Source organism: Rhinolophus hipposideros, assembly GCF_964194185.1.
Source record: "Rhinolophus hipposideros genome assembly, chromosome: 14".
Lineage (NCBI taxonomy): Eukaryota > Metazoa > Chordata > Mammalia > Chiroptera > Rhinolophidae > Rhinolophus > Rhinolophus hipposideros.
In genome coordinates this window covers 18,699,491-18,724,958 of record NC_138060.1, presented here as the reverse complement: position 1 = coordinate 18,724,958, position 25,468 = coordinate 18,699,491, and the positions used below count along the sequence as shown (strand labels likewise).

The 25,468-nt window shown below is 44.9% G+C and overlaps 1 protein-coding gene across 2 annotated transcripts in view; it reads left to right on the top strand.

Moving 5' to 3' along the window:
* CACNA2D3 (calcium voltage-gated channel auxiliary subunit alpha2delta 3) overlaps window positions 1-25,468 on the top strand; it is an 853,665-nt gene that overhangs the window by 442,596 nt on the left and 385,601 nt on the right. For both annotated transcript variants that reach the window (XM_081073057.1, XM_081073056.1), the window contains exons 10-11: window positions 14,476-14,565; window positions 22,603-22,716. In XM_081073057.1, the coding sequence (XP_080929183.1) occupies window positions 14,476-14,565; window positions 22,603-22,716 (204 nt within the window). The remainder of the gene's footprint in view (window positions 1-14,475; window positions 14,566-22,602; window positions 22,717-25,468) is intronic.

Below are 25,468 nucleotides of genomic sequence, written 5' to 3'. Positions count from 1 at the left end.
GTGGCATTTTCTTAAATAAATGAATCCAGAAAGGAGCACATTACTAAGTTAGGCTCTATGCTTGCTTAGGACCATAATGAGAATTCAAATTCCATCACTCGGGAGGGGAATGGGCCTCCAAGGGCATCCATTCTATCCAACCCCCATCTGTGTCGTATGAAGTGAAGTCTGACTGAACCCCACATCTTCCCTGTCATGGGGAAAGTATGTTGTACCCTCATTGTTTCATCCCAGGCTTGGCCCCCTTGTCCTTCCTCTGCTCTTCTCAGGGACCCACAGGGAGTGAAGTAGGGCTCACTGACACCCAGCGTAACTGAGAAAGTGCTTTCCGTAAAGCGCCCCTGTTGGAGGAGAATCTCTTTTTCTTTAATGGCCAGGTATTTCCTGGTCAGCACACCTGTGACTTAGGTAGGCTATAAGGCCCTTTGCCTCCAGATTTATTCAGAAAACGCTGTCGTGGACTCACCCTGTATTGTCATCACATGAATCATTGTCCTGATGGCTCATGATTGTAGCCCACATGAAATCAGAGCGGCCTGACGACCCTGAGTAACAGAGGCAAATGCCAGATGGACTTTGTGAAGGTGATGTCGGGGGGCTCAGGGAGGGCTTGGACCCCACATCACAGACCTACTCCAGCTCCTGCCTTTATTAAATTTTGGAGGAACACTATCCAGATGTCAGATGATTAGCATAATTCGCTATTTTTTCTTTACATGATGCAAATAATGATCTTTCTAAAGTTCGTTTAATTTCAATTGGAGGTGAGTAGAGATATGTTAATTAAACTCATGAAATCTACTGCTTGCCAGGCTGAGAAGCAGATAACCTCCAGGGCTCTGGGAAGGTTCTCTAGCAGATGGAAAAGGCCAGCTACTTAGTCGAGGATGTCTAGTGGCTGATGACGAGTGAGAACCTCGTTTCTGAGCCAGCTGAGACGCCTAGACCACAGCAGCAGATAGGACGGGACAGCAATTTCTGTCCACCTTCAGGTGGGTGGTCTGCATGCTGAAGAGAGGCCCTAGCATTCCCTGCGGCTGGGAGGCGAGGGGAGTGGTCTGGGTGAAGCACTGTGAGTATAGACTGTGCCATCGTTGGACATGAAGAAGAGCAGCATGGGGAGCCTGCACAGGTGGATACCACTGAGAAACATCATGAGACCGTCCATAGACCGTGGATTGACGGAGCAGAACTTAGCACAGTTGGTATTTCGTTGATCTGTGACTTTGAGTCAAAAGACCTCTTATATATACATATGTTTATTGATTTGCATTTTTCCTTGTCAGGCATACGGCACATTTGTAAGGAAGCATTTTCCTTCAGACAAACAACTTGGGTATTTAAAAGAGGGTTATCTTTATTTTTACAATGAGAGTGAATTATTATTATTTTTTTTATTCATAAAATTATTTGGGGAGATTTCTTTTCTTTTTTTTAATTAGTTTCAGGTGTACAAAACAATGTAATAGTTAGACATTTATATCCCTCACAAAGTGATCATCTCCCCTCCCCCAATCTATTACCCCTCTGACATTGGATACAGCCGTTACATTTCCACTGACTCTATTCCCTATGCTGTACTCCACTTCCTGTGACTATACACACACACACACACACACACACACACACACACACATATACACACACATATATATATATAATTTATATATATAAATTATAGCTGACGTTCATTATTATTCAGCTTCAGCTTCGGGTGTACACTGCAGTGGTCAGACACCTACACCATTGGGGAGATTTCTTCTGCAGTTGTGTTCACCTCACCAGTCATTGAATCTTAATTTTCCTGGACTGGGAGCATGTTGTCTATAAAGCTGTCTGTTGATTTCATGTCCTGTGATTGAAAACCTATCAGTTCATTTCTAGTTGGTTGTTGTTGTTTCCTTTTATAGTGTGGGAATGGCCCCAGGCTTCTGTCACCCTGTTCTGTGAGGTGCCTGGCCGACCTGCTGCTGATTTGGAGAAGGGTTTCCTGTCCCGTTTAAGAGCCTCACTACCTGTTATTCCATCTTAGCTCTGAGTCTCCTTGGTTTTTTTAAACAATCATTCTAGCTAATAATTTTATTGAACACAAGCCCCGAATGTGGCCTCCAAGTTCCTGCCAGGTTTGGTTCCTTCCTGGCTCGCCAGGTCCGTGGTCCACCATGTCCCTTCCCCCTCTGCGCTCTGTTCTCAGTGACCAGGGTAATTTTCGTGTACTCTGTTTCCTCCTGCCACAGGGCCTTGTCATGTGCTGTTTCTCTACCTATCACTCTCATGCCCCTGTGCTCTTGCCATTGCCTATTTCATCTCTGGGCCCTCCCCCAGAGCCTTTGTTGTATGCTACCAAAGTACCATGAGCCTTTCCTGGACAGCACTTGTTACTCTTGAATGTATCTGTGTGCGTATTGATTGTGGTCTGTCTCCCCGCGTTGGCATATGAACTCTGTGGGCAGAGACCAGACCTGGTTTTTCTCAGTTGATCAGGTATAGTACCTGACATTTGATTGATTCTTAATCCATATTTGGTGACCTAATGAATGAAGACAAGCCAGCAGGCTAAGAAGATTGGGATAAAATGTGTACCATGGGAAAAGCATGGAAGAGACCATGATAGGGAAGATGTGGGGTTCAGACAGTCAGACTTCACTTCATACAACACAGATCGGGGTTGGATAGAATGGATGCCCTTGGAGGCTCATTCCCCGCTGACTGATGGAATTTGAATTCTCATTGTGGTCCTAAGCAAGCATAGAGCCTGACTTAGTAAAGTACACACCTCCTGCCTCTTTCATCAAACTCTTCATCTAATTCCAACCTTTCTTTCCTTTACCATGTTTCCTGTTATTGGAATAAATTCCTGACCTGTGTCTAGCAGTATTTCCTTACCTTATTTCCCTGTCAGCCCATCACAGAAATGGAATGATTTGCACCACGTTTAATGCTCTTGAGGAGCTGCTCAGACTACTGTTTACTTCTCTGCCTTTTCCATCGGCCTCATTGTGTTCTTTCTTCTGCTTGTTCTTCCCCCTCATTTCCCACATATGTACCCAAGGAAAACACAGAGGCTCTACATTGGGAGTGTTTAATAATGGGGGTTTCACTGGGCTCTTGGAGAAATGCCCGATTCTAGGTCAGGGCAGAAAATGAACAAGATGAACACAGCATATCTTGTCTGTTGTGACAGCTGGAAGCTATTCACTACTTACTATAAAAGGATGTGGGTACAAACCTGAAGAGAAGAAGCTCCCACTATCCAAACATGGGTTAAATTGAACATACCCCTCAAAAAAAATTATCAACAGATTGAAACACAAAATACATGCTACAATCCATGCTGACACTAAACAAGTGAAGCAGAAATACCATAAGAGCGTGATGATACTAAAAAAAAGAGGGAGGGGAACCCTCATTAGTTACCTTTGGACCAATCTTTATCTTGAAAACTTGTTAATAGACAATGGACATCAAGCATTTATTCAACTTTCCTCTGCAAATGGTTCCTCAGATAACTAAATAGTGTACGAGGGGAAGCTCCTATTTCTAGAATTTTTTTGTCGAATAAAGAGGGCTGATAGAATTAATATGTCACTTCTAATGAGCTAATGAACCTAGGCATTGAGCTTCGATGGCTGCCGGGATCACAAGGAGACTACCAGACATTTGTCTGAAAGAAGTAATAGCACCATAAATGGAGTAAATGCCTTAATATATACCTGCCTACATACATGCCTACATACATACATACATGCATGCATGCATAAGTAGTCAAACCTCATTATTATCATGCCTGATTCTGATCTATTTACTAAAACACAGAGGACAGAGAAACATGTTATATATCACCTCAGGAATGCAGTCAGCAAAATTCAGATTCTGGGCATTTAATCACAAAGAAATTTGTTTCTTCAGCAACAGATTATAAATAAAATAATAGAGAGGGAACTCTAGAATGAGAGACTTAAGAGAATCTTCAACCAATCACAATGTATGAACCTTATGTGGATCCTGATTCAAACTGTGTGATTGTGATTGACACAGTATAAAATGGGTATTGTGCATTTGTTTGTAAAAGTCTTTATCTTTCAGAGACATTATATTGTCATGTTCACTGATGAAATAATATGATGTCTAGGGTGTGCTTCAAAACACATGTGGATGAAGATGTATTAATTATCTATCACTGTGGAACAAATTTCCCCCACATTTGATAGCTTCTAACTAACAACAAACACTGATTATCTCACAGAGTTTCCGAGGGTCAGGAATTCTGGAGTGGCTTAGCTGAGTGGTTCTGTCTTAGGGTCTTTCACGAGGTTTCACTGAGTGTATAGCTGAGTCTGCAGTTTTCTGATCTCTTGACTATGATGGAAGACTTACTGCTGATCTCATTCATGTGGCTGTTGGAAGAGATCTCAGTTCCTTGATATCTGTCGGTTAGAAGTTTCAGTTTCTCACTGCATGGGCACCTGCAGAGGACGGCTCCCAACCAAAAAGTTGGCTTCCCATAGACTGAGTTATCCAACAGAGATCAGGAAAGCAGCCGTGATGGAAACCATAGAGTCATTTACTTCCTAATCTTGCAAGTGGCATACCATCACTTCTTTGTCTTTTGTTGGTCACAGAGCCCAACCCTGGCATTGTGTGGGAGGGCCCTACCCAAGGCTGCGAATATCAGATGGTGAGGATCATTAGAGGCCATCTTGGGAGCTGGCTACCACGGGGGAGACGGAAGTAGGTGGTGGTGGGATATTGGTAAAACAAGATTTGCCATGAGTTGATATGGACATTTTGTATAACAAAATTTTTTGACGGGGGAGAGGCAAGTATATATTTTAGAGAAAGAATGCTTGGATTTAAGTCCCAGCTCTGCCATTTATTGGCTGTGAGATCTTGTCAAGTGATGTGAATCCTCTGAATCTATTTCTTCCTTTATAAGATGAGGGTAATGAGGGTGCCATATCTCTTGCATTGTTGTTAAGCTTGAAGGAAACTACTCATGAGTGCTCAGGCCATAGCTGGTGTGGAGACAGCACTCAATAAATACTAGTTGTCAGCAGTATCGTCTTCTCTTTTGTTTCAGTCACTCTCTTTCTGCTAGGCCTCAAACACTCCCCAGGACCACCTATTTTCTAGACACACTTTTCTCTTAACATTTTAGATCATATTGTGATTTTTTTCCTGGGAAAAGCTGCCATTTGTTTCTTATCTCCTTATTACGTGTCCCTGCTCGACATGCTGCAAAGTATGGCACTGGCTCCATGTGGAAAAGTATGTGTGTGTGTGTGTGTGTGTGTGTGTGTGTGTCTTTGCTGCCCTGGCCATGTCATTTCTCTGAGAATGTGATCTAAGCCGGTGAAAGGCTGCAGCTCTTCCACAAGCTGCTAGTAAGTTGACTGTTTCATAGTTTTTATCTTTCCAGCATCCCCTCTCCCTCCTCCTGCCAATGAAATCCCTCTGTCCATAGCAGATTCGTTTGGTGAAGGTTAGGTGGGATCTCCCCCAGTTCATGCTGTTGACCTCAAGTTCTAGGCTGCATGATGTAGACTGGGTAAGTCAAGGACCCCCTTCTTTGGCCACCTGGTTAGTTCAGGCCCAGATACGTAACCTCAGCTGGGCAAATCAGAACGTTTCGGGGAACTTTTCTGATAGACGTATTGTTGACATTGGTCTGGTGTACAGTTGCCAAATTTAGCAAAACAAACAAATAAACAGGATACCCAATTAACTCTGAATTTCAGATAATAAACTTTTAGTATATTACTTGTTTTTTATCTGAAACTCAAAGTGAATTAAGTGTCCTGTATTTTGTCTGGCAACCGCAGCTCTGACCACTGGGCAGACTGGGCCAGGACCATGTACGACCAGTGATGTAGGCCCCTGTGTGGTCAAGAGCGTACGGGTGGAATGACAGACACAGAGAACCAGGAGCTGGACACAGGAAGACCCAGCCCCTGAGAGCATTTTTGAGTCCCTGGGCCCTGCCTGCATTCCCAGTCTTTCCTTAGGAACCAATAGCTCTCCTTTTGCTATATGTAGAGTTGTATGTGGGTGGGGGGGGGCAGGGGAGAGTAGCTGTTTTGGTTTTTGATTTTAGAATTTCTATTTGGATACTTTAATAGGCTCAAAATACAGTGCTTTTGGTGCCCTACTAATAAGACCTAACCTTTACTGAGTGCTTACCATATGCTGGACTTTGAATTGTCTCATTAAATTCTCACAGTAACTCTGCATGGTATAAATGAAGAGGTTATTGACCCAATAATTTCCCCTCTATGAAGTCATTGTACTGACATTACTATACATATGCACTGTGACACCCCGATGTGTGTACAAAGATGTTTACTGTAGAAATGTCTGGAAAAAATAAGACACTGAAAACCTAAATTTTCATCAGTAGGAGATTGGTCAAATGTTGATATAGCCCTAAAAAAGAAAAAAAAATCACAGTGTCATACAGGGTATTTGCTTATTTACAGACTTGAATGAGGTCAGAAGAAATTTAGACCATTAAGTTCAATACCCATATGTAATTAATTTGGCAAAATACAGAGATCATTGAAACAAGTATATCGTAACTGAAAATAATCTGAATCTTCCAAGTAATCATACAGAAAAAAGTTGTAATTTAGCATGGGTCATGAGTCTTTGCCAAGCTGTCCTGGAAATGAATGTTTCCGCCACTGAATGGGCAAGTGTAGGGACCCTGCTCCAAAGGCATGCCCTTAGCACCTAGCACCTTCCACGCTGGGCTGCAGCTTTGCATTTGGGTGCAAAGGGCTGTCAGCCTGACTGTGAAGGGATAGTTTGGTGAAGAAAAGCCCACGGCATCCACAGGGCTGCGTCTGCATTCCATTCTCCCTGGATGTGATTATAAATACACATCTCTTCGAAGTCGAAACTTCTCCAGAGCTTGGCACCATGTTTAGAATTAACTGAAACTGTGACTCCTGACTGCTCGCGTATACCACAGCTGATGAAAGCATTCTTCCTCCAAGAAATAAAATTGAATCAAATCAAGGTTTTCATAAAGTTTATAAAAGAGAGCTTGGACCTTCAGAAATGTCAGAAAGACTTGAAGGGTGAGGCCTGCTATTTACACACACTCCCTCGCACCAAGCCAAGACACAAAGCAGACGTTTCTGGGCCGTGGCTTTCCTCGGTGTCTCACAGGTTCACAGAGCTGGCTCCTCAGACACCTAACGAGGAGGACAGTGAGCTAATTTGAGATGGCAGTGAGACCTCCTGGACCCAGATTTGCCCCACCATGGACCGCTTTGGCAGAGGTCCCCGTTCTACGTTAGCTATTTCCTGATTGCAGAGAATCTCCAATTCCGGACTCATCACCATCATCTTACATGGCATAATTAGTGTTCTTGCCATTGCAATGAGGTTGTAGCTAATCTGACTACCTGGTATGAAATAACATTCAGTGTTCACATCCAGGAGATCTATCATGTCTCTAATTTGGCATTAGCATTGAACAGCTGCTACCTTCAGACACTTCAATTTGTTATAGACAACATTAAGGAGAAACGGGGACTGGCTCAGACAAGGTTCTATCAGGGTCTGTACTTTCTCTCCCAAATTGCAAACATCTGGGTCTGACTTTTTCATACCAGCTTTCTTGAGCCATTCTGTTTTTATGTTTGAGAAACACCATGTCCCTGCCTACTTTCCCCACTGGAAACAAATGAGAGTCTGATTAACTGGAGGCCAGGCTTTGAAGAAGCAATGTCACAAGATTTGTGTCTTTCCTATAAAATCCATTGACTGGGCATTGCCCTGGGTCCCTCTTGTATATGCCCAAAAGATGCAGTAAAATTCAGCCAGCAGATTTCTCAGACTGAACTGGAGCCCGGGGGAGTCATCCCAGGGTTGGGATTGGGAAGGGGCATGCCAGGAGAAAGAGTCCATGTTTATATTAAATCATCCTCTGGCCTGGTATCCCAGTCAGATCAGAGGCCACGTGTGGACGCCCTCTGAGTCTCCGATAAATGAGTCTCTACTATTTGGGTTTGGCACTCAGGGGCAATGGGACCTCTCACAGAGATTTGGGAAGGCTTATTTGGAAGTTTCAATGAGGAGTTTGACATCAGAATGAAATGGACATGATCAATGGGACATTGCTTGTCTATTCAGGCTGACTTACCTGCTGTGAGCAATATCCCTGTTTTAGGAGAACGCAAGTGGTCCCACGTCTGCTACTGACAGAGCTGAAAATTGGAGAGCCTCCATAGGGCATTCTTACCTTTGCTCCTTAATTTTAGTTTGTGACCTGACAGCCACAATGCAAAGTAACCTCATAAAGTCAAGCACGTTTTATGAATGCCTGCACTGATAAACACCCAAATAGGATCAGGGGACATGCCTCCCTCCCTTATCGCCTTTGTTGACGCACATGCTCTTGTTCTAATGAACTTTATTTACAAATCACAAATTCAAAAGCAAAAGTGTTAAGAATTTCAAGACAGTGACAGTAAACCATTAAAGGAAGCATGGGGACCTTCTGGTCGTGGGCCCCTGTGCAGCTGCATAGGTCACACGCCTGTGAAGCCAGCCCTGAGTGGGATCGTGGCTTTGCACGTGGCCTCCAGATTCTGTGCCCCTGTATGCTGTACTTTACCAGAAATGCTGAGAGCTGTGGCCTGGGTGTTGGGAGGGGCTGTGTTGCATACGGGTTCAGGACTTCGAAACCTACCTTCCTCCTACTTGCTCTGCCAGCGTGGACAAATATTGCACCGTTCTGAGTCTCCATTTGCTTTATGTAAAACAGGAAGATAATAGTACCTGTTTTTGAGGGGTGTTAGGAGGATCAAGTGAGATGTTGCATGAGAAGCACACAGTGCCTGGCATACAGCTGTCATTCAGCCAGCGTTGGCTGCCGTTGGAGGACTTGGGGGTGGCAGTTTCTGAAAGCCTTCCCGAGGCTGAGGTCCTGCAGTGACCATCGTCCACATCCAGTGGGCACAAAATTCAGATCTGCTGAACTGGAATGACTTGATGGGCATCACTGAGAAAGGGGCTGTTAGCCTTCCCCCCGCAGATAGCCCCAGCAAGGCCCCCGCTTCTCAGGGGCTATGTGGATGGGGGATGGGTTTGTGTCCTGATGTCTGCTTTCACATTAATCCCCTGCTCTGACTGGGGAGGACTCATACATTCATTATAATTATATAGACAGGAAACAAACATGATTGCTATTATCGCAGAATGACTATCACTATTGATTCAACTAAATCAAATGCTGGTGGAGGGGGAGGGTTATTTCACCGGGACCCTCTGCTGGCCTGGAGGTCGTGAGTGTTTCACAGAGATAAGCGGACTCACTGTGCCTGCTGGCACTGGGGCACAGGAAGCCGTGGTGCGTGTGTTGGTTCATCTCCCCAGGCAGTAAGCGGCCTTAATTGCTTTGGAAGCAAGGCCTTTTCCCGGGCAGCCGCATATGCTCCATGAGTGCCTGCAGCAAAGATAAAAAGCCACCCTCCTCCTCCTTTATTGAAGTTTAATAATAAAATGGAACTGTCACCACTTCCAATAAATTGTTTATTTTAATTTAGAAAAATAATGAAAACGGGCCACCTTCTGGCACACAGTTGTTGAGGAGTGTCTTCCTGGCTCGGGCAATCTTCTGTTCTCTGTAGCTTACTCTGGAAGACACGCAGGTCTTGGTGTCAGTGAAATCAACCACGTGCCTCTCTCCGTTTAATAAAACCTGGACCTTGAAGGGCAAAATAAGTCATTTTTCAAGGTGTATTAGATTGTAAAGTTGCAAGTAAGGAAGTTGGCATAGGAGATGTTTGATGTATAATTGTGTAGGATTTTTTTTTAATACTTGTTTTAGTGAATATGAAATTAAAATAGTTTTCCTACCATCATGGTTCTTTCAGATGATTTCTTTTTTCCTGTAATATCAGTGAGAGGTCAGTTCAATCCCCCTTGCATTAGGAGGAAAATGAGGGCACAAGTGAAGGAAGTCTCTTACGCGAACTGACAGAGAGGGTGAGTGGTAGGTCAGGACTTGGAACTCAGACCACCCATTCTGCCTGCTGCTCTGAGGCACCGGCACCGTCTCTGTTCCACCCCTCTGCAGGAGCTTTCCCATTCCCATTTTACAGGGGGTGCAAAACTGAGGCCTGAAAGCCAAAGCTACTTGCCTTTCCCATTCCCATTTTACAGGGGGGCAAAACTGAGGCCTGAAAGCCAAAGCTACTTGCCTTCAGGGTTTCATAGTTGGTAAACGGTGTGAGCAGAATTAGAATTCAGTCTCCTGAATCCTAGTTCAGTTTTCTTCTCCCAGAGTCCATGGGGTCTATATACCAATTGCTTACACACAATGGTTATAATATGATTGCATTAAATATAACAATTTTTGAATCTGAGAACAGGTACGTTTGGGAGTCGAGAAAATGAAATCTGTGTTGGTGAGGAGGCTGTGGGGCAATCAGCCAGGCCCCTTTGTTCCCTCCAGACACCGCCCTTGGAGTGCACACAGTTAGGATTCCTCTTCAGCGGGTGACTCGGTGCCATGGTGGTGAAAGCACTGCTGTGAAATCCATATGCCCCTGCAGCATACTGGGTAGGAAGTGCCTTGCCATAGGCATTTCCTGCAGTGTGTGAAAACCAGGCAGTGCAATGACGGTGGTCAGGAAGGGGAGGAGTGGGAGAGCATACCTGAGATTGGGAGGATCGTTGTAATGCAGGGGGCGTTTGGGAAAGGTATTGTCTCAGCCAGGGTCATTGTGATGGTCATGGTCATCAAGGTCCTTTCCATTAAGTGGTCCAAATCCAGCTAAACTTGGTCAGACAAAGAAGCACATTTATTGGCCCACTTGCCTGAAAAAGCTAAATATGGCTGGGTTCAGAGGCTCAAATCATGTTGTCATGATCCTGTCTTGCCCCTTCCATTGTGGGCTTTTTTCTGCTTGGCTATTACCTTTATTCAGGTGAGCTCTTCCTGTGCAATAGCACCAAGCTTCCTCCCTGACCTCTCAGTAATCTCGGTGGAGAGAGAGTCTTCTTCCCCACATTTCAGCAGAAGCTCAGGGCTTGGCTCACGTGCCCATGGCTGACTGTGGCCAATGGTATGGAATTCACAGATTGGACAGGCCTGATAAACGGGCCCACCCCTTGATCTGGGAAGGAGGGAGAAAGAGGTTAGCCTTTCCCAAATCATATAAATTCTGGGCAGTGGGACAGAAGGGAAATCAGAAGAGGACTGGATGTTGTACAAGCAAAAATCACATGTCTCTACTGGGTATAGCAAGCCTTAGAGTTTCCTCGGACTGACCACTGGGCAGTGGCTTGGTGAGGAGGAAGGTCCTGTCGAGCCCTCACATCTCTAGGTCAGCACTGTCCAACAGAAATTTCTGCGATGCTGGAGATGCTCTTTAATCTCCACTGTCCAACACAGCAGCCACTAGCCATAAGCGGCTGCTGAGCGCTTGAAATGGGGCTACTGAGACTGAGGAATGAGTTTTTCATTTGAGGTAATTTTAATTAAATTTAATGTAAAGAGTTACACATATCTCGTGGCTACCGTAGTGAACAAAGCAGTTCTTAGTAGAAGTCACATCATGGGAGGTGGTTCCCTGGATGGCAAGATCCGGTTTTGGGTAAGAGAGTTGGGCCGAGAGTTAAGTGCAGCCTGGAAGACCAAGTTAGGGAGTAGGAGAAAAGGGAGTTTGGGCACGAGGGAGACTGGAGAGAAAGAGTTCTTCATCTGTGATATCATTTGGAAACTCTTAACCTGAGGAAATATTTTTTCCATGTAATATATGGACCAAATTTGTACCAGGAAAAAACAAAATCACCACTGACCTTGTTATAAAAGTGAATCGAGGGGAAGTCTATGACATGTTGTTACATTTTACTCTTAAATGCCCAACAATAAAAGCAACCATTGCCTGAAGGGTCTTTCTCCACGTGACACGCAGCTACACACGGATTTAAAGAAAAATTAAATGGGGTTGCTGTGTTCTTAAAAAAAAAAATACTGTGTAAACTTGTGTGACTGACACAATTAAATGCAGTTGACAGAAATGACATCAGATGAATAGAATGAACTTGTCAAGGCAGGGTCTCATCACTGCCATGTGAGCCTGGGGCTGGTTAAAGACCAGCCTCTCTGCAAGCTGTGTGATGGGTGTTTTGTCATGGCCTGTGTCCTGTAGGATGTGTGGGGTGCCACTGCCTGATCTAAATCTTCTCGGTGGTCAACACTCATCCACAGTCAGGTTTCCCAGGAAAGTTGTCCTTGTTGAAGGCAGACTGATCTGCCCTGATCTCCTCCGGCCCACCCACAGCCCGGAACCCCTGGCTTCCTCACATTCAGTTAACTGCCTGGATTTGCTCACCAATTGCTCATGGAGGACCCGCCCTGTGCTTAGTATCCCCCTGGGCATTGGGCATCAGGCAGGAAGAACAGAGAAGCACAAGGTTTGGTTCCTGGCCCTGTGGTTTGCCTGCTTCCCTGACCTTTAGCATTCCTCTCCTCCATCGCTCCAGTAATTGATAATCGCCTGTAGCCTCAGCCATAGCCCAGCACAGAAATTAAGAAAAAGCATTTCTTAGGACATAGACCAGCCTGGCCAGGTATATGTCAAGCTCATGGCTAGTGCCTGGCATACAAGGTACTCTCCCCCCCACCAAAAAAAAAAAAAAAAAAAAAAGGCAGGTGTATTATGGAAAGAAGGAGGGCATTAGAGTGGGTGGAGCTGAGCTGGGGTAGGCCCTGATCCACGCAGTTGGGAGGTGTATAAACACAGTGCTGAGCCTCAGTCTCTCCCTCTGAAAGGTGGGATGATGGAACCTCACAGGGCTGTTGGAGGACTTACTGGCCTGGTATTTGTTAGGCACCTGCCATAGAGCCAGCTTTGATAACTGTGGCTGCTGTGGTGAACACCAGGCCGTGGTTACTAGGAGGGAGGGTTGGGCCAGGGAAGGGTCTTGTGGGCTGTATGAATATTCCCAATGCGACAGATCAACTCCAGCCTTGACTCGTGTTAGGCCTGGGTGTCATTAAAGCTGAAGCACTGTGAGGAGTCCCCCCAAACTCCAGTCCAGTTTACCAGCAAGCCTACAGCCCACCCCCATGACCAGCAGCCACTGATGCCTCCTGAGGGGCCCAGGCAAAACCATATCTTAGGACCATAAGCCATGCCCTAGGATCGGTCTTGATGATCTGTTCTGAGTCTACAACCAGATGCATTATCTAAATGATGATGGCATGCTTGGGGCATCGTTGGTTCCCAGGGCATCATAAGAGAAAGAAAGCCACTACCGGGCCAGGAAATCACCGGCAGTCTCTCTGATGAGTGAGCCCACTCTTCCTGCTCCTCTCTCTTCTGGTGAGTTCTCCTGCTAGTTAACCCAGCAAACATGGGTATGGATGCCTGGGGGAGAGAATAGGGCATTTCCATAGAAAAGAAGTGGTTTGGGAATAGATCAACTGGAAAATAATGCCAGGCAGCTGTGTCACTGTGGACATGGGCTTTGGGTCAGTGGACACTGCATATACTCACACATCCCTGGGCATGTACCTGGACCTGCTCTTGTCCCCTTGTTGGGAGCAGGGTTCCACAGGTACTTTCTTTTGTCCCCTTTACTCTCCAGCAGATGTGGGGCTTCTGTGGAACCAACATAGTCAGAAGGGCCTTGGACTGCTTTTGAAGAGACTCACTTCCATTTCTCTTGTTCCTTGAATCTCTGATTTCTAGCCTGTGTCTCACTTGAATCATCACAATTCTCATGTTGTGATCTTCTTTTTATCCTTGCTCTTTGGATATCTGAGCATCTTCTGTATATCAGATATGTGGTAGTCATGGGAGACAGACAGAGTGGGCAACCAGACATACCCTGTCTTCGAGATGTCACAGTCTTGAGTAGGGACAGAATCTAATCAGGCAGATAACATGCCTGGAGTGCTAAGTACAATGCGATCTGAGCATGGGATGTAGCAGGGGGTCCCAAGGAAGCATTCTAAGCCAGGCTCTGGGGCAGGTGGTCCGGGAAGGCTTTTCAGGCAGGAAGGGGATGATGTTCAAACTGAGTCCCCAAAATAGGTGGGAGGGAGCCTGGCAGGGGAGCCAGAGAATGGATGGAGAGTGGGTTTGCAGAAAGGGGAGCATGCACTGAGTCCTGAAAGCAATCAAGAATGGGAAAATATGTAATAGAAGGGGAGAGAGTCCTGGGAGATGAAACTGGAAAAGAAAGCAGGATTTTTAGATGAATTCTGTGCTTTTCACCAGAATTCAACAATTTTTTTTCTACAATCTAATCAAAGCTACAAGAAATGCATATGGAAGGTAAATTTTACATTGAATAAGTCTTTCATTTTAAATTTTGAAGGGAAAAACAAATTATGACCACTTGGGTCTTAGGTTCATTGGCCTTCTGTTAGCATACACCTGTTCATTCAAGGTTGGCATTTCACATAGTAACAGGACAGATGCTAATGGATTTTCTGCTTTGTTGTTTCAGCACTTCAGGGAACACCTGGACAAACTTTTTGCCAAAGGAATCGGAATGCTGGATATAGCTCTGAACGAGGCCTTCAACATTCTCAGCGATGTAAGCCCCTCTTTGATTTGCCTTGCTCATGTCCAGCAGTACAGATAGGGTTATTTTTCTAGTTGCTGAATAGTGTTATTATTAGCCTTGGCGATCCCTGAGGAGTATCCACAAGCAGGTGATGGCAGGGGGAAGCTGGCCATTTGCAACATCTGGGGCACCAAGTCCAGCCAGTGAGGCGAGACCAGCCTCACTGACCAGCCTGGGCAGACTTGATGGTGCAGTCTGGTCAGGGGACTCGCCTGCCATTCTCATGGACTCTGGGGCCATCAGCATCTTAACACTCAGACACCTTCTAATGCAGATTTGTTTTCACTGAAGAAACTCTCAGTGTCTTCACAGAGTAGATCCATTTCTCATTGGGTGTCACACTGAACCCCTGAATGTGACGCTATTGCTAGGGTGAAGGGTTTCTCTGTGCAGTATGCTTAAAGAGTGCTATTCCTATCTTTCCCTCTCTTTCGGCCCCTTGGAAATTCACAACACGCAGTAGCATATTCAAGTCTCCAATAAGGACTGCAGGAACAACTGCTCTTAACCTCCTTTGAACAGAAATGCATTTCTCACATAGTACCTGTTAACATCCCATGAAATACGTTGGGGAGTCCTAGCCTGGTGATTCTTCCCCTTGAATCCAGTTATGTTAAGCGTAGAGTAGCATGTGCTGTTGTGTTCTTGTTACTCTAGGAAGGTAGCAGGAAAAATAATGACTAACTTTATCAATGCAGGTTCTATATCATTTAATTAGCTAGTATATATCGTGTGCTTTTTAATGTCAGGCACTGGGGATACACCAGAGAACAGAATAGGCAAAGTGTTTGCTTTACAGGACCTTACGTTCTAGTGCAAAGGTCAGCAAATTATGGCCCGTGAGCCAAACCCAGCCTGCATCCTGTTTTTGTAAATGTTTATTGGAATGTAGCCATGCCCACCTGAGTATGTGTTGTCCATGGCTGCTTTTCACTGCAGTGGCAGGGTTGATTAGTTGCAGTGGAGACCACATGGCCTATAAAACTTAAAATATTTACTATGTGGCCTTTTACAGAAGTTTGCTGAGCCCCGTTCTAATGAGAGAGAGGCAGATGAAGTGAGTAGTCTGATGGAGAACAATAGCACCATTGTTTCAGCATGTAAGGAGTTGTTGCTTTATACAGCTGCCCAGGGAAAATCTCTGATGAGGTGATGTTGGAGTAGAGACCTAAAGGAAGTGAGGGAGCAGCCATGTGGGTATCTTGAGGGAGAATTTCCAGAAAGAGGAACAGCAAATGCAAATGTCCTGAGGCAGGGATGTTTGGCATATGTACAGTGCAGCAAGGAGCCCAGTCTGCCAGGAGCAAAGTGGGGAAGACAGAGAGTGCTGAGGAATGAGATCATGGCGGTAGCAGGCGCTGGGTCCTGGGGAGCCAGAGAGACTCTAGTGAGGCCTTCAGCTCTTGCTCTGTGCTAGTTGGAAGGTCACTAGAGTCTGAGCAGAGAATGACATGAGCCACGTTGGGTTTTAGCAGCATTTGGCTGGCTGCTGTATTTAGAAGCCACTGTAGAAGGGCAGGGACAGTATCAGGAAGGCCATTCAATTATAATGGTGGCTTGGGCCAGCAATTAAGATGTTAAGGAGCAGAGAAATAGACACCACTCAAGGTATTTCAAACAGCAGGAGTTTAATTCAGGGAATTGGTTGCACAGGGGATGGAAAGCTGAAAAGGCAAACAGGGAATGAAACAATCCACAGATCAGTGCTGGCTGGAGGCAGCTCCTGTCTGTGGCAGGAGGGAGGGACTCCATCAGAGTCTCCTCACTGTGACCATCCAGATGGGAACAGAACCATGGAGGGGGCTGCCCAGTAAGAGCTGGGATCATGGAGGGCGGGGCCTGTGCCCATGGAAGCCAGCACCGTGGAGGAGATGCAGCCATTGCCAGAAAAGACTCACACCCCTAAAGCAGAGAGAAATGGAAAAATTCCTTGGCTTCTTGCTTGTGTCCTCCAGTGTTCTCCTTCAGGTGAACCTTGTCAAAATTGTTGGGGAGCCTGGGAAATGTGATCTGTAGGGAAAAGGCATGGGATTGAGGCTGGGAGCAAACAGGCACTAAAGGGAGCAATCACTACGCTGAGGTGTCGCAGGAGCTGGGAGCCCAGCTCCATGTATGTGCAGAAGCCTCGCTACACTGAGTCACCAGGCGGCTCTGCGGGGCAGGCTGGTGTCACTTTGCAGGGGAGCATTCCCCAACATTGCACGGGTCATTGCTGGTGGTCAGTTATCCTGACTGCAAAACTGGAGTTGTTCTTACTCAGCGACATTGGCCTTTCAAGCTAAGGGTAGGACCTGATTCTAGTCTCTCTTTTACCGAGAAAATCTGTTGGTACCCAGAAGGCCACTTAGGTCTCAGCCCTGAGCCAGTGCCATGATGGCAAAGCAGAGAAACAAAGGGAGGGAAGGTGCCACACCAGCTTCCTCAATATAAACCTGAGGCCGTTCCCTCTCACCTCACTCCAAGGGGCTGTCGGCTGCAGGTAATTAACATTCTTGTAAGCCTCAGTGTCTAGGACAGTACTTTCCTCTTAACAGCTTATTAATAACTTATAAACTTAGCTGGCCTAAGCAAAGGGCCAAGCTAGACCTTCAAATTCTGATTGAACCCTGGATAGGTGCCTCCTCAGGGCTTGGAGATGCCAAGCTCTGTGTCTCAGCAGGCTCTTTCTAGGGGGCAATACTGAGAGGACTTTTCCCAACTGGCAAATTGGCTCTTTTTATCTCAAAAGCCGATAGTGTCTAGAGTAGGGAGAGGCTACTCTGAGGTGGGGAGTCCCTTGTCTGGAAATCTGCCTGCAGTGAATTTCTGTTTCCCCACTCCTTAGCAGAGCTGGTGAAGGAGTGGCAGTTAGAAGACGTTCGCCGTGGGGTTAAGTCTGTGGTCCCTGGCGTCAGGCAGGCTGGGCTGAGAAACTGGATTCTGTCTGTGGCCTTGAGAGAACTATGCTGTTTCACCTTTATTTTCCTCTTCTGTAAAATGAGGATAGGAATAGACCCAGAATTGGCCACATAATTTGTGAGGCCCAGTGCAAAAGGAAAAGGCAGGCTCCTGGCTTGAAAGTTACTAAGAATTTTAAGAGAGTGACAGTAGAGCAATAAGCCAAGTGTGGGTCCCTGAAGAGCTGTCACATCACAGTCACATGAAGTCTGTCACCTGGCAGAGTGGGACTGAGAACTCAGCACGGTGAAGGGTGCCAGCCCCCTCTCAGCAGTGCCGGGCTGGGTGGGAAGTACCATCTCTGTGACCAAGGAAACACCAGGCGGCTCACCTCTTGTGAGGCTGCCTGTGGTTTCTGGGAGCAGCTCCTACTCCAGATGCTTTCATCCTACTCTCTACCCAAGGTCTCAGGAATAGCTGCTTCCCTTGTCTTCTTCTCTCTTCTTTTCCTTGCCACATGGGATACATTCTTTTCTCTCCCCATCCCTTCCACTTATCAATTTTGTTTTCAGATACCCCTACGCCAGTGTTTCCCATTGCATGTCCATTTGAATGCTAGTTTGCCAAGTGACTCCCACGTAGGTGCTGCGGTCAGGTGGGGAGATGCATGATGCCCTTGTACATAGTAACGGCCTAGAAGCCCTGCGGTGAGCAACCCTTTCAGAATGCGTTTACACCCATCCTCAAATTACTGACCCAGGAACGCTTTATACCATGTCATAACCTCAGGATTTGAATCATGTAAAAGACACAGTTCAAAGAGCACAGCTTCAGGGATCATATCTATGCCCTACTCTAAGAGGCCAGATTATGCTCCCAACACCCCGAAGATCCAGAGAATCACCTACACATGGTGTATTTTCTTCCTTTAATCCTGGTGAGAGCCGTAGTTTTGAACCCGGGAAACCTTCCATATAACCTACCTGCTCTGCCTCTACCAGTAAAAACACCTCTGGGGCTTAGCCAATCAGAAAATGTTATGGGCAGAATATAAATTCTGGAAAGCAAGAAACGGAAGGATCAAAAAATGTGACAAAATGTCCCTGCTTGAGATTGTTGATAGTTGACACCCTATTTTTTTAGCACACATTTATCCCAAGGAAAGAAACATTTCCATCCCATCTCTTGCCATTGGGCTTGTAAATAGCCAAACAGTTCAAAACAACGCAGAGATGGTTAATCTCCCATGAAAATGAAGCTTTAGCTATTTTCCACTTCACCAATATGACCTTTCAGTGATAGAGTTCTCTTCCTGCCTTTGTAAGCCAATGCAGAAGAAAAGTTATTTCTCAAATATACAATCTCTCCCTCTGTCTCTCTCTCTCTCTCTCTCTCTCTCTCTCTCTCTCTCTCTCTCTCTCTCTTTCACACACACACACACACACACACACACACACACACACACACACACACACACCTGAAATTTTGATTGTGGCTGGAACTTAGAATGGTTTAGAGGTTACTATAACTAAATGAAGTTAATTCCATTTTGCCATTACCTGCATTTCAGCTTCAGTATTTGCTGAGATGACTTAAAGGCTTGCCGTTATTGTCCAAACAACTTTGAAAGGAGCATTCAAATAGACTTCTGAGACCCTTCTGGCTATTGATCTCGGCTGCATTCGTTAGACTCTGTAAGAACACAGAGCCAGCTTGCTACAGTAGTTAGCGTCTACCTTGTCATGTGACAACTGCAATTATCTTTTTTGGCGATGAATATGATCTTTGCAGTGATTACCTTTTAAAAATTTTTCTTAGCCAATTAAATAAAATTCGGTGACATTTCAAAGACTGTTAATCACAACCAAATGCTTTAAATGTCAGGATGCATTGAAATTGTTGCTGCTAACTGATGAATCACTGAGCTAATTGCAGTTCATCATCAGGCTCTTGTCATTGTTATTATTATGGAAAACACTTTCATCACTCTTGCTATTCAATAAAAAAACTTCTAGACAAATATGAAGAGAAGAGATATTACTCATCAAAGCATTTGAATTTAATTGCATTCTTCAAAATTCTCCAACTGCAGATTGCTGCAGAGAATACCAAGGACTTAGCCAGCGAGGAAAGTGATGTTTTTAAATAAACAGCTCTAGGCAGCCCCCTTTTCCCAGTCTGCGTTATTCAGATATCTTCATTTCCCCCTCTATCTTGCCTTTTGTTAGGGAGAGTTTCTCTGGAATGTTTTCACATGAGTTGCATGCAACTGAGTTTTGTGAAATAAAAAGTTATTTCTCAAATACAGAAACACATTCTCTCTCTCTCTCTCTCTCTCTCTCTCTCTCTCTCTCTCTCTCTCTCTCTCTCTCTCTTTCTCTCTCCTTCACCTTCTGTAGTCTCTGGGACCTGAGGCGCAGATCACCTTTAGTCAGTGGCCCACTGCTGGGTTTATTCAGCGACTGAGAAGGTTTTGTTGAATGCAGGCTCCCCAAAATATCTCCAGAGCAGCCTGTTGATAAGACAAGGCTACAAGGCTGCTTTTTCTTACAGCAATAAGGAAGAAAATGCATTATGACAACAGAATCTTAGTAGTGTGTAAGCGTGGAAAGGACAAAGGCATTTATTGGGATTGTGATGTCTAGTTGAAGGCGGGTCTTTCAGGGTGGATTAGAGGGAAGAGGCCTGGTTAAGATCGGGAAAGGATCCTAATATTACAGTGTAGGATTGATGGATGCAGCTAGGGGAAGATTTTGAGATCATGGGTTCAAAGAATTTTGAGGATATTAATTGCCCTTTGCTGCTTTCTACTTAAGAGTTGATGGGTTTTTTAGGATGTCCCTGGAATAAGCAATAAACTTATTTGTAATTTTTATCTTCCTCAGCAAGAGTTTTTCTGGAATAGTAAATTATATCGATAAAGACAGTAGAATAATAGTTATGTAGAAAGGTTTGTGGTGTGTCATGGGCCATCTGTGTCCGTTAATTCAAGGACACCTGCCCAGTCTGAGTTGCAAGAATGGCTGTCAGCACCAGGACTTAAGTGAGGGAAGTGCTTAGGGCACAAAATTTAAGAAACTCTCATTTACTCTCACAGTGGTGTCTCTGGTGTCTGCCAAGTGACCATGGAACACTGGAAAGATTAGAGAGAGGAAGAGGAACGAGAAGGAAATGAACATTTGTGAAAACCTACCATATATCACTGTCTGCTCGAGGACCTTCATCTCCTTATAGGGAGCGCAGTAGAGTGCGCTGAGGCTGAGAATAGATTCTGGAGCTGGACGTCCTGAGTTCAAATTCCAACTATGATAGATAGCAGCTGTGTGACCTTGGGCAACTTACCTAATCTCCCTGTGCCTCAGTTTCCCCACCTGTACAATGGGAGTAATGAGAGTACCTACTTCAGAGTCTAGTAAAGATTAAGTTTATACTTGTAGCCCAGCGTATGATGAACATTTAACCTTTGTTATAACAACTATGTAAACATGGTATTCCCGTCTTATAAATGAAGAAAAGGACACTGAAAAGAGAACTTACCTCAGGCACCACGCAGTTTGTGGTGATGGGATAGGATTGAGTGCTTTCCACTACACCATGGTACCCTTGAATGTTTTGAGTTGACTTTGATCTGTCCCAATATGGGCACAAGGCATTCTATCCATCCATCCATTCCATACATCCATACATCCAGTTATAGTCTTCGCTCGTGTTATGGCACCTTCAAACTCCACATCAGAATTCTGTGCATAGAGACTAGGATTAAATATCAACTTGAATGTTCTATGAGCTCTCTGGTTCATCAGGACGCCACAGTAAGTCCAAAAGCACTTCCATCCTTCCCCAGTTTCATGGTCAACAGTTTGACCACGCTGCCACATTCCCACTCAGTGCCCCTTACGTACTGTTTTGTTTGCCTTCTCTGGGATATCCTTCCCCCAGATACTCACCTCCTTCGAGTATTACCCAAATGCCACCTTCTCAGTGAGGCATTCCCTGACTGCTTTTTCTAAAGCTGCCCCCTCGCTATTTCTTATTCCCTTTCTCTGCTTTCTTTTTCCCCCCTTAGCATCACTATTATCAAACATAACATACAACATCATTTACTTATTTACTTTGCTTTATATGTCTCTCCAAATAGAATATGAACTACCAAGGGAAGAAATTTGTGTACATTATATTGCCATCAATGCGTGGGCGCTTAGAATAAATGAATACACTTCACAGATTATAATGGAGGGAGTCTCACTTATGAAGGTTAAAGACTTTCTGCATGCTTCCATGCCTTGCCATTATCATGTAGTTGTAGGGTTTTGAAAGGACATGGGGTTGCTTTAAAGTGTAGCATTAATAGCATTCATTAAGGGAATTCTTCATTCCTGATTTAAGGGAAGGACACGAAGCTCTGGCAAGTGCAGTCTGGTCACCTTGACTGCCACTCACAAGGGCTGGGATTTTTAAAAATGTTATGTAAAACTGAAAGTTGAAGAAATGTAGGATTTTATACACCGGAGAGTATCATTTTGAAACTTCAGCATACTGTACATGCTAACATATATAACCTAATATATAATGTTACACACTAACAATTATACATTTAAAACCAACCCCCCACAAAGAGTGCTTTAAGGTTCTAATCTGAATTGTCATGTTCTTGACTTTCTTCCCTATATGGCCGAAACCCCCTTGATTTTGTTACATGGTACAGCTTGTACCCATTAGCCCCATCCAAACCAGACTCATTTAGATTTTGAACGAGACGTTGCCTGGCACCTGCTGCCCATATAATGTGTTCCTAAAAGGTTGTCGTGCCAACTCCTTTGGGCTTGCATTCTGAAGTGCTGTCCACACTTGACGGTACGAGAGGTTATGTGCCTTCGAATCTCACTTCCCAGCCGGTGTGTGTTTTTCAGAAATCCCTTCTGTGGTCTGTATTTCATTCCAAGTTGTCAGAGTAAATTGGGTGATTCATGTGTGGGGAAAGGCTTATCGTGTAGGTTCTGGTTTGGTCATGCAAATGATGAGCTCTCCTTTGGAGAAGCTTCCTAAACCCAGGACCTTGTGCCTCTGAAGTCTCATGGATAATCAGAGCTCTCTGACGTGTGTTTGTTTTGAACTTCTTTCTTTCCACAGTTCAACCATACGGGGCAAGGAAGCATCTGCAGCCAGGCCATCATGCTCATCACCGATGGGGCCGTGGACACCTATGATACCATCTTCGCAAAATACAATTGGCCAGATCGAAAGGTAAGCTGCCGCTGACGCCAGCCACGCAGCGCAGTCCTTGGATGAGTGTCCCCAATGAGTGCCCATGTGGATTTCATCTCATCATGACCGGTACTTTCTCAGCCTTGTGTTTTGTGGTATACCGAAGCCGAATAGTACGGCTTTCTTTGTTCTCAAAGGGAAACATGTTTTGGTGGAGAGAAGAAGCCCGTAAAGACATGTTCAACCTGTTCAGGGAAAAGATTCATTGTGAAGTGTGCTTTGTCCCCTTTGAGCAACGCGTGTCTTTGTTTCTGTTTTCCATGGAGCCAGAGTTACCTGGTGGGCCCAGCCTCTGTAGGATGGTGAAGTCAGCCGTGGTGGCCCTGCAGCCATCTCCTTTATGGTTTATGTTTCTATAGTTCCTCCCTGAGCCCTCATTACCACCCAGAAGCTTTTTCTATTCCGCCAGTGCTGTTCACACCCTTGTCAAAGCTTATGGTCTGTGCTGATTTCTTCTTTGCTTCCCAAGTCGATATTTATTTATCTGATTCACCTGTGTGTTCGGGTGTCAATGATGGATATTAATATTGTTGATACCTTTTGAGTGCCTTAATTCAGAGGTTCCTCAAGCTATGAGCCATTCTGAACTCCCCGGGAGACCTTTTAAATATGGATACTTGGACCCTGTTCTATACCTATAGCATCAGAATCTCTGAGGATGAGGCCCAGTAATTCGTGTTTTTAATAAGTTCCTAAAGTGGACACCAACCAGCAGATGGGCAGTTGTGGACCACTGTGTGACCTCGATGGTGGAATTGCAGCAGGAAAAAGAGTTCAGTCAGTGAGGGCGTTAACCTGAGGGTATCACACAGGTGCTTTCCTATCCCATGCGCCAATGGCATCACTCTAACTGTCTCTAAAGATGTGTGAGACCATCCAGGGCAAGACCGTCCTGCTTTTTCTATTTTGTATATTTAATTTCTGGGGATTTTAACTAACCATATACATTTGGCAAAAAGAAACAGAAGACAAAGGACAACTGTGTTCTCCGCTGTATCCAGAGAGCATGTACCCTTGAGGGGACATGAGATGTTGTTTCATATTCCCTTGGACAATCTTCGTCCCTACGTGTCTCTGATAGCATAAGCATCTCACCTCACCAGATCTGAATCTGGTTTTTAAAGATACATACATTTTGTATGACATGGTCCCCAAATGGATGCCAACTCCTTCCCCTCATGTTCAACCTTACAAACAGCCATCATTTCTGAGGCTGGAGGAAAAGCTAGCTGTGCTGGGCTTACTAAGAGAATGTGGGGCTTTGACATGGCACCTGCCTAAGGGATATCTAGGAATAAATTTGGCTGAATGCAACTCCCACAGTAAGCACTGACTGTAATTTTTGAAGCAGTATTTTGGGTGATGATTTCCAGGGACAGGTGGAGGCCAGAGTAAATTCCTGGTAAATGTGTCTGATGTGCAGGGAGGAACGTGCTGGTAGACGTGCATGCCCGCAGCGTCTAGTGCAGGGCTGGGGACTTGGCCGGTACCTAGTGCACAGCCGTGGGAGGGAGGTCACAGTTCTGATAAACATGGGTAAGTAACGTGGACATTTTAGTCAACTAGAATGTTTATAGATGCCGTGACATTTCACGGCATGTTGAAGGATATTTTGAATTATTTAGGGCCATCTTGAATAAATGAAGGAAATGAACCGGACTTTTAATAAGCAGCTCCATTAACACCAAATGTGTTATCATATGAGTGCGCAGAATGACATGAATCCCTCCGACTTGGTGATTCCTGATGGATAGCAGTTGCCCAGGAATATTTGTATTTAAACATTCTGGCCTTCTTGCAGAGAGAGGTATAGGATGAGGGCTGCAAACTCATAATTCTTCAGACAAAACACAAATTTCAACATATCTTTTGAAAGAAACAATATTGACTTTAGGCCAGGTGCTTCCTTGGATTAATTGGAACCAGTATCCTGGAAATTTCAACGTTGCGCAGAACAGTTTCATCTTCTTATAAAGTATTATCAAGCAGAAGCAGATTTTTTCTGTAGCAAGAGGGTCTTTCTTTATCATTAAAAGTTAATAGCAAGATCCCTTTCCTTTCTGCACCATTCTGGAGAGTTCCATGACAGACATGTGCATACGTACATACTTGCTCCTCTTGATGACTTCTCTGTGAAGGTGTAGGTTAATACATGTGCATAAAACCCCAGTGTGATTTAGCCCTGTGTTAAAGGGAGATGATGGGCAATGTCTAAGCAGTCATCTTCTCCATTATTTTGAACATTAGATGTTTAGTAGAGGGTTGTGTCACACTGTAGTTGGTAATCTTTTAGATTATAGAAATAGGAAATGGATTCAGGAGAGGGAAAAATGATCGGAAGGCTGGAATCTGATTCCCATCAGACAGTCTTTCTCAAACTTGAGTAACCATCAGACTCACCTAGAGAGCTTGTTTCAACAATCATTTCTTACTCCATCCCCAGTGTTTCTGATTCAGTGGAGCTGGGTGGGGCCTGAGAATGTGCATTTCTAACAAGTTCCCAGGTGTTGCAGTTGCTACTGGTGGGGAAATCACAGCTGGGGAGCTACTACCATAAGACATAGTCCAAGGAATAAGGGTTGGTTACTCCATGGTCTCTGCCACTTTTGTTTCCCACTGTTAACCTTTACAAGGACCTATCCCTTCAGTCAAATCTAGTGCACAGGTATGTTTCTTGGCCCATAATTTGTTTAAAATATTGCCAATTACTGATCATTTAAAAATCTGGTTA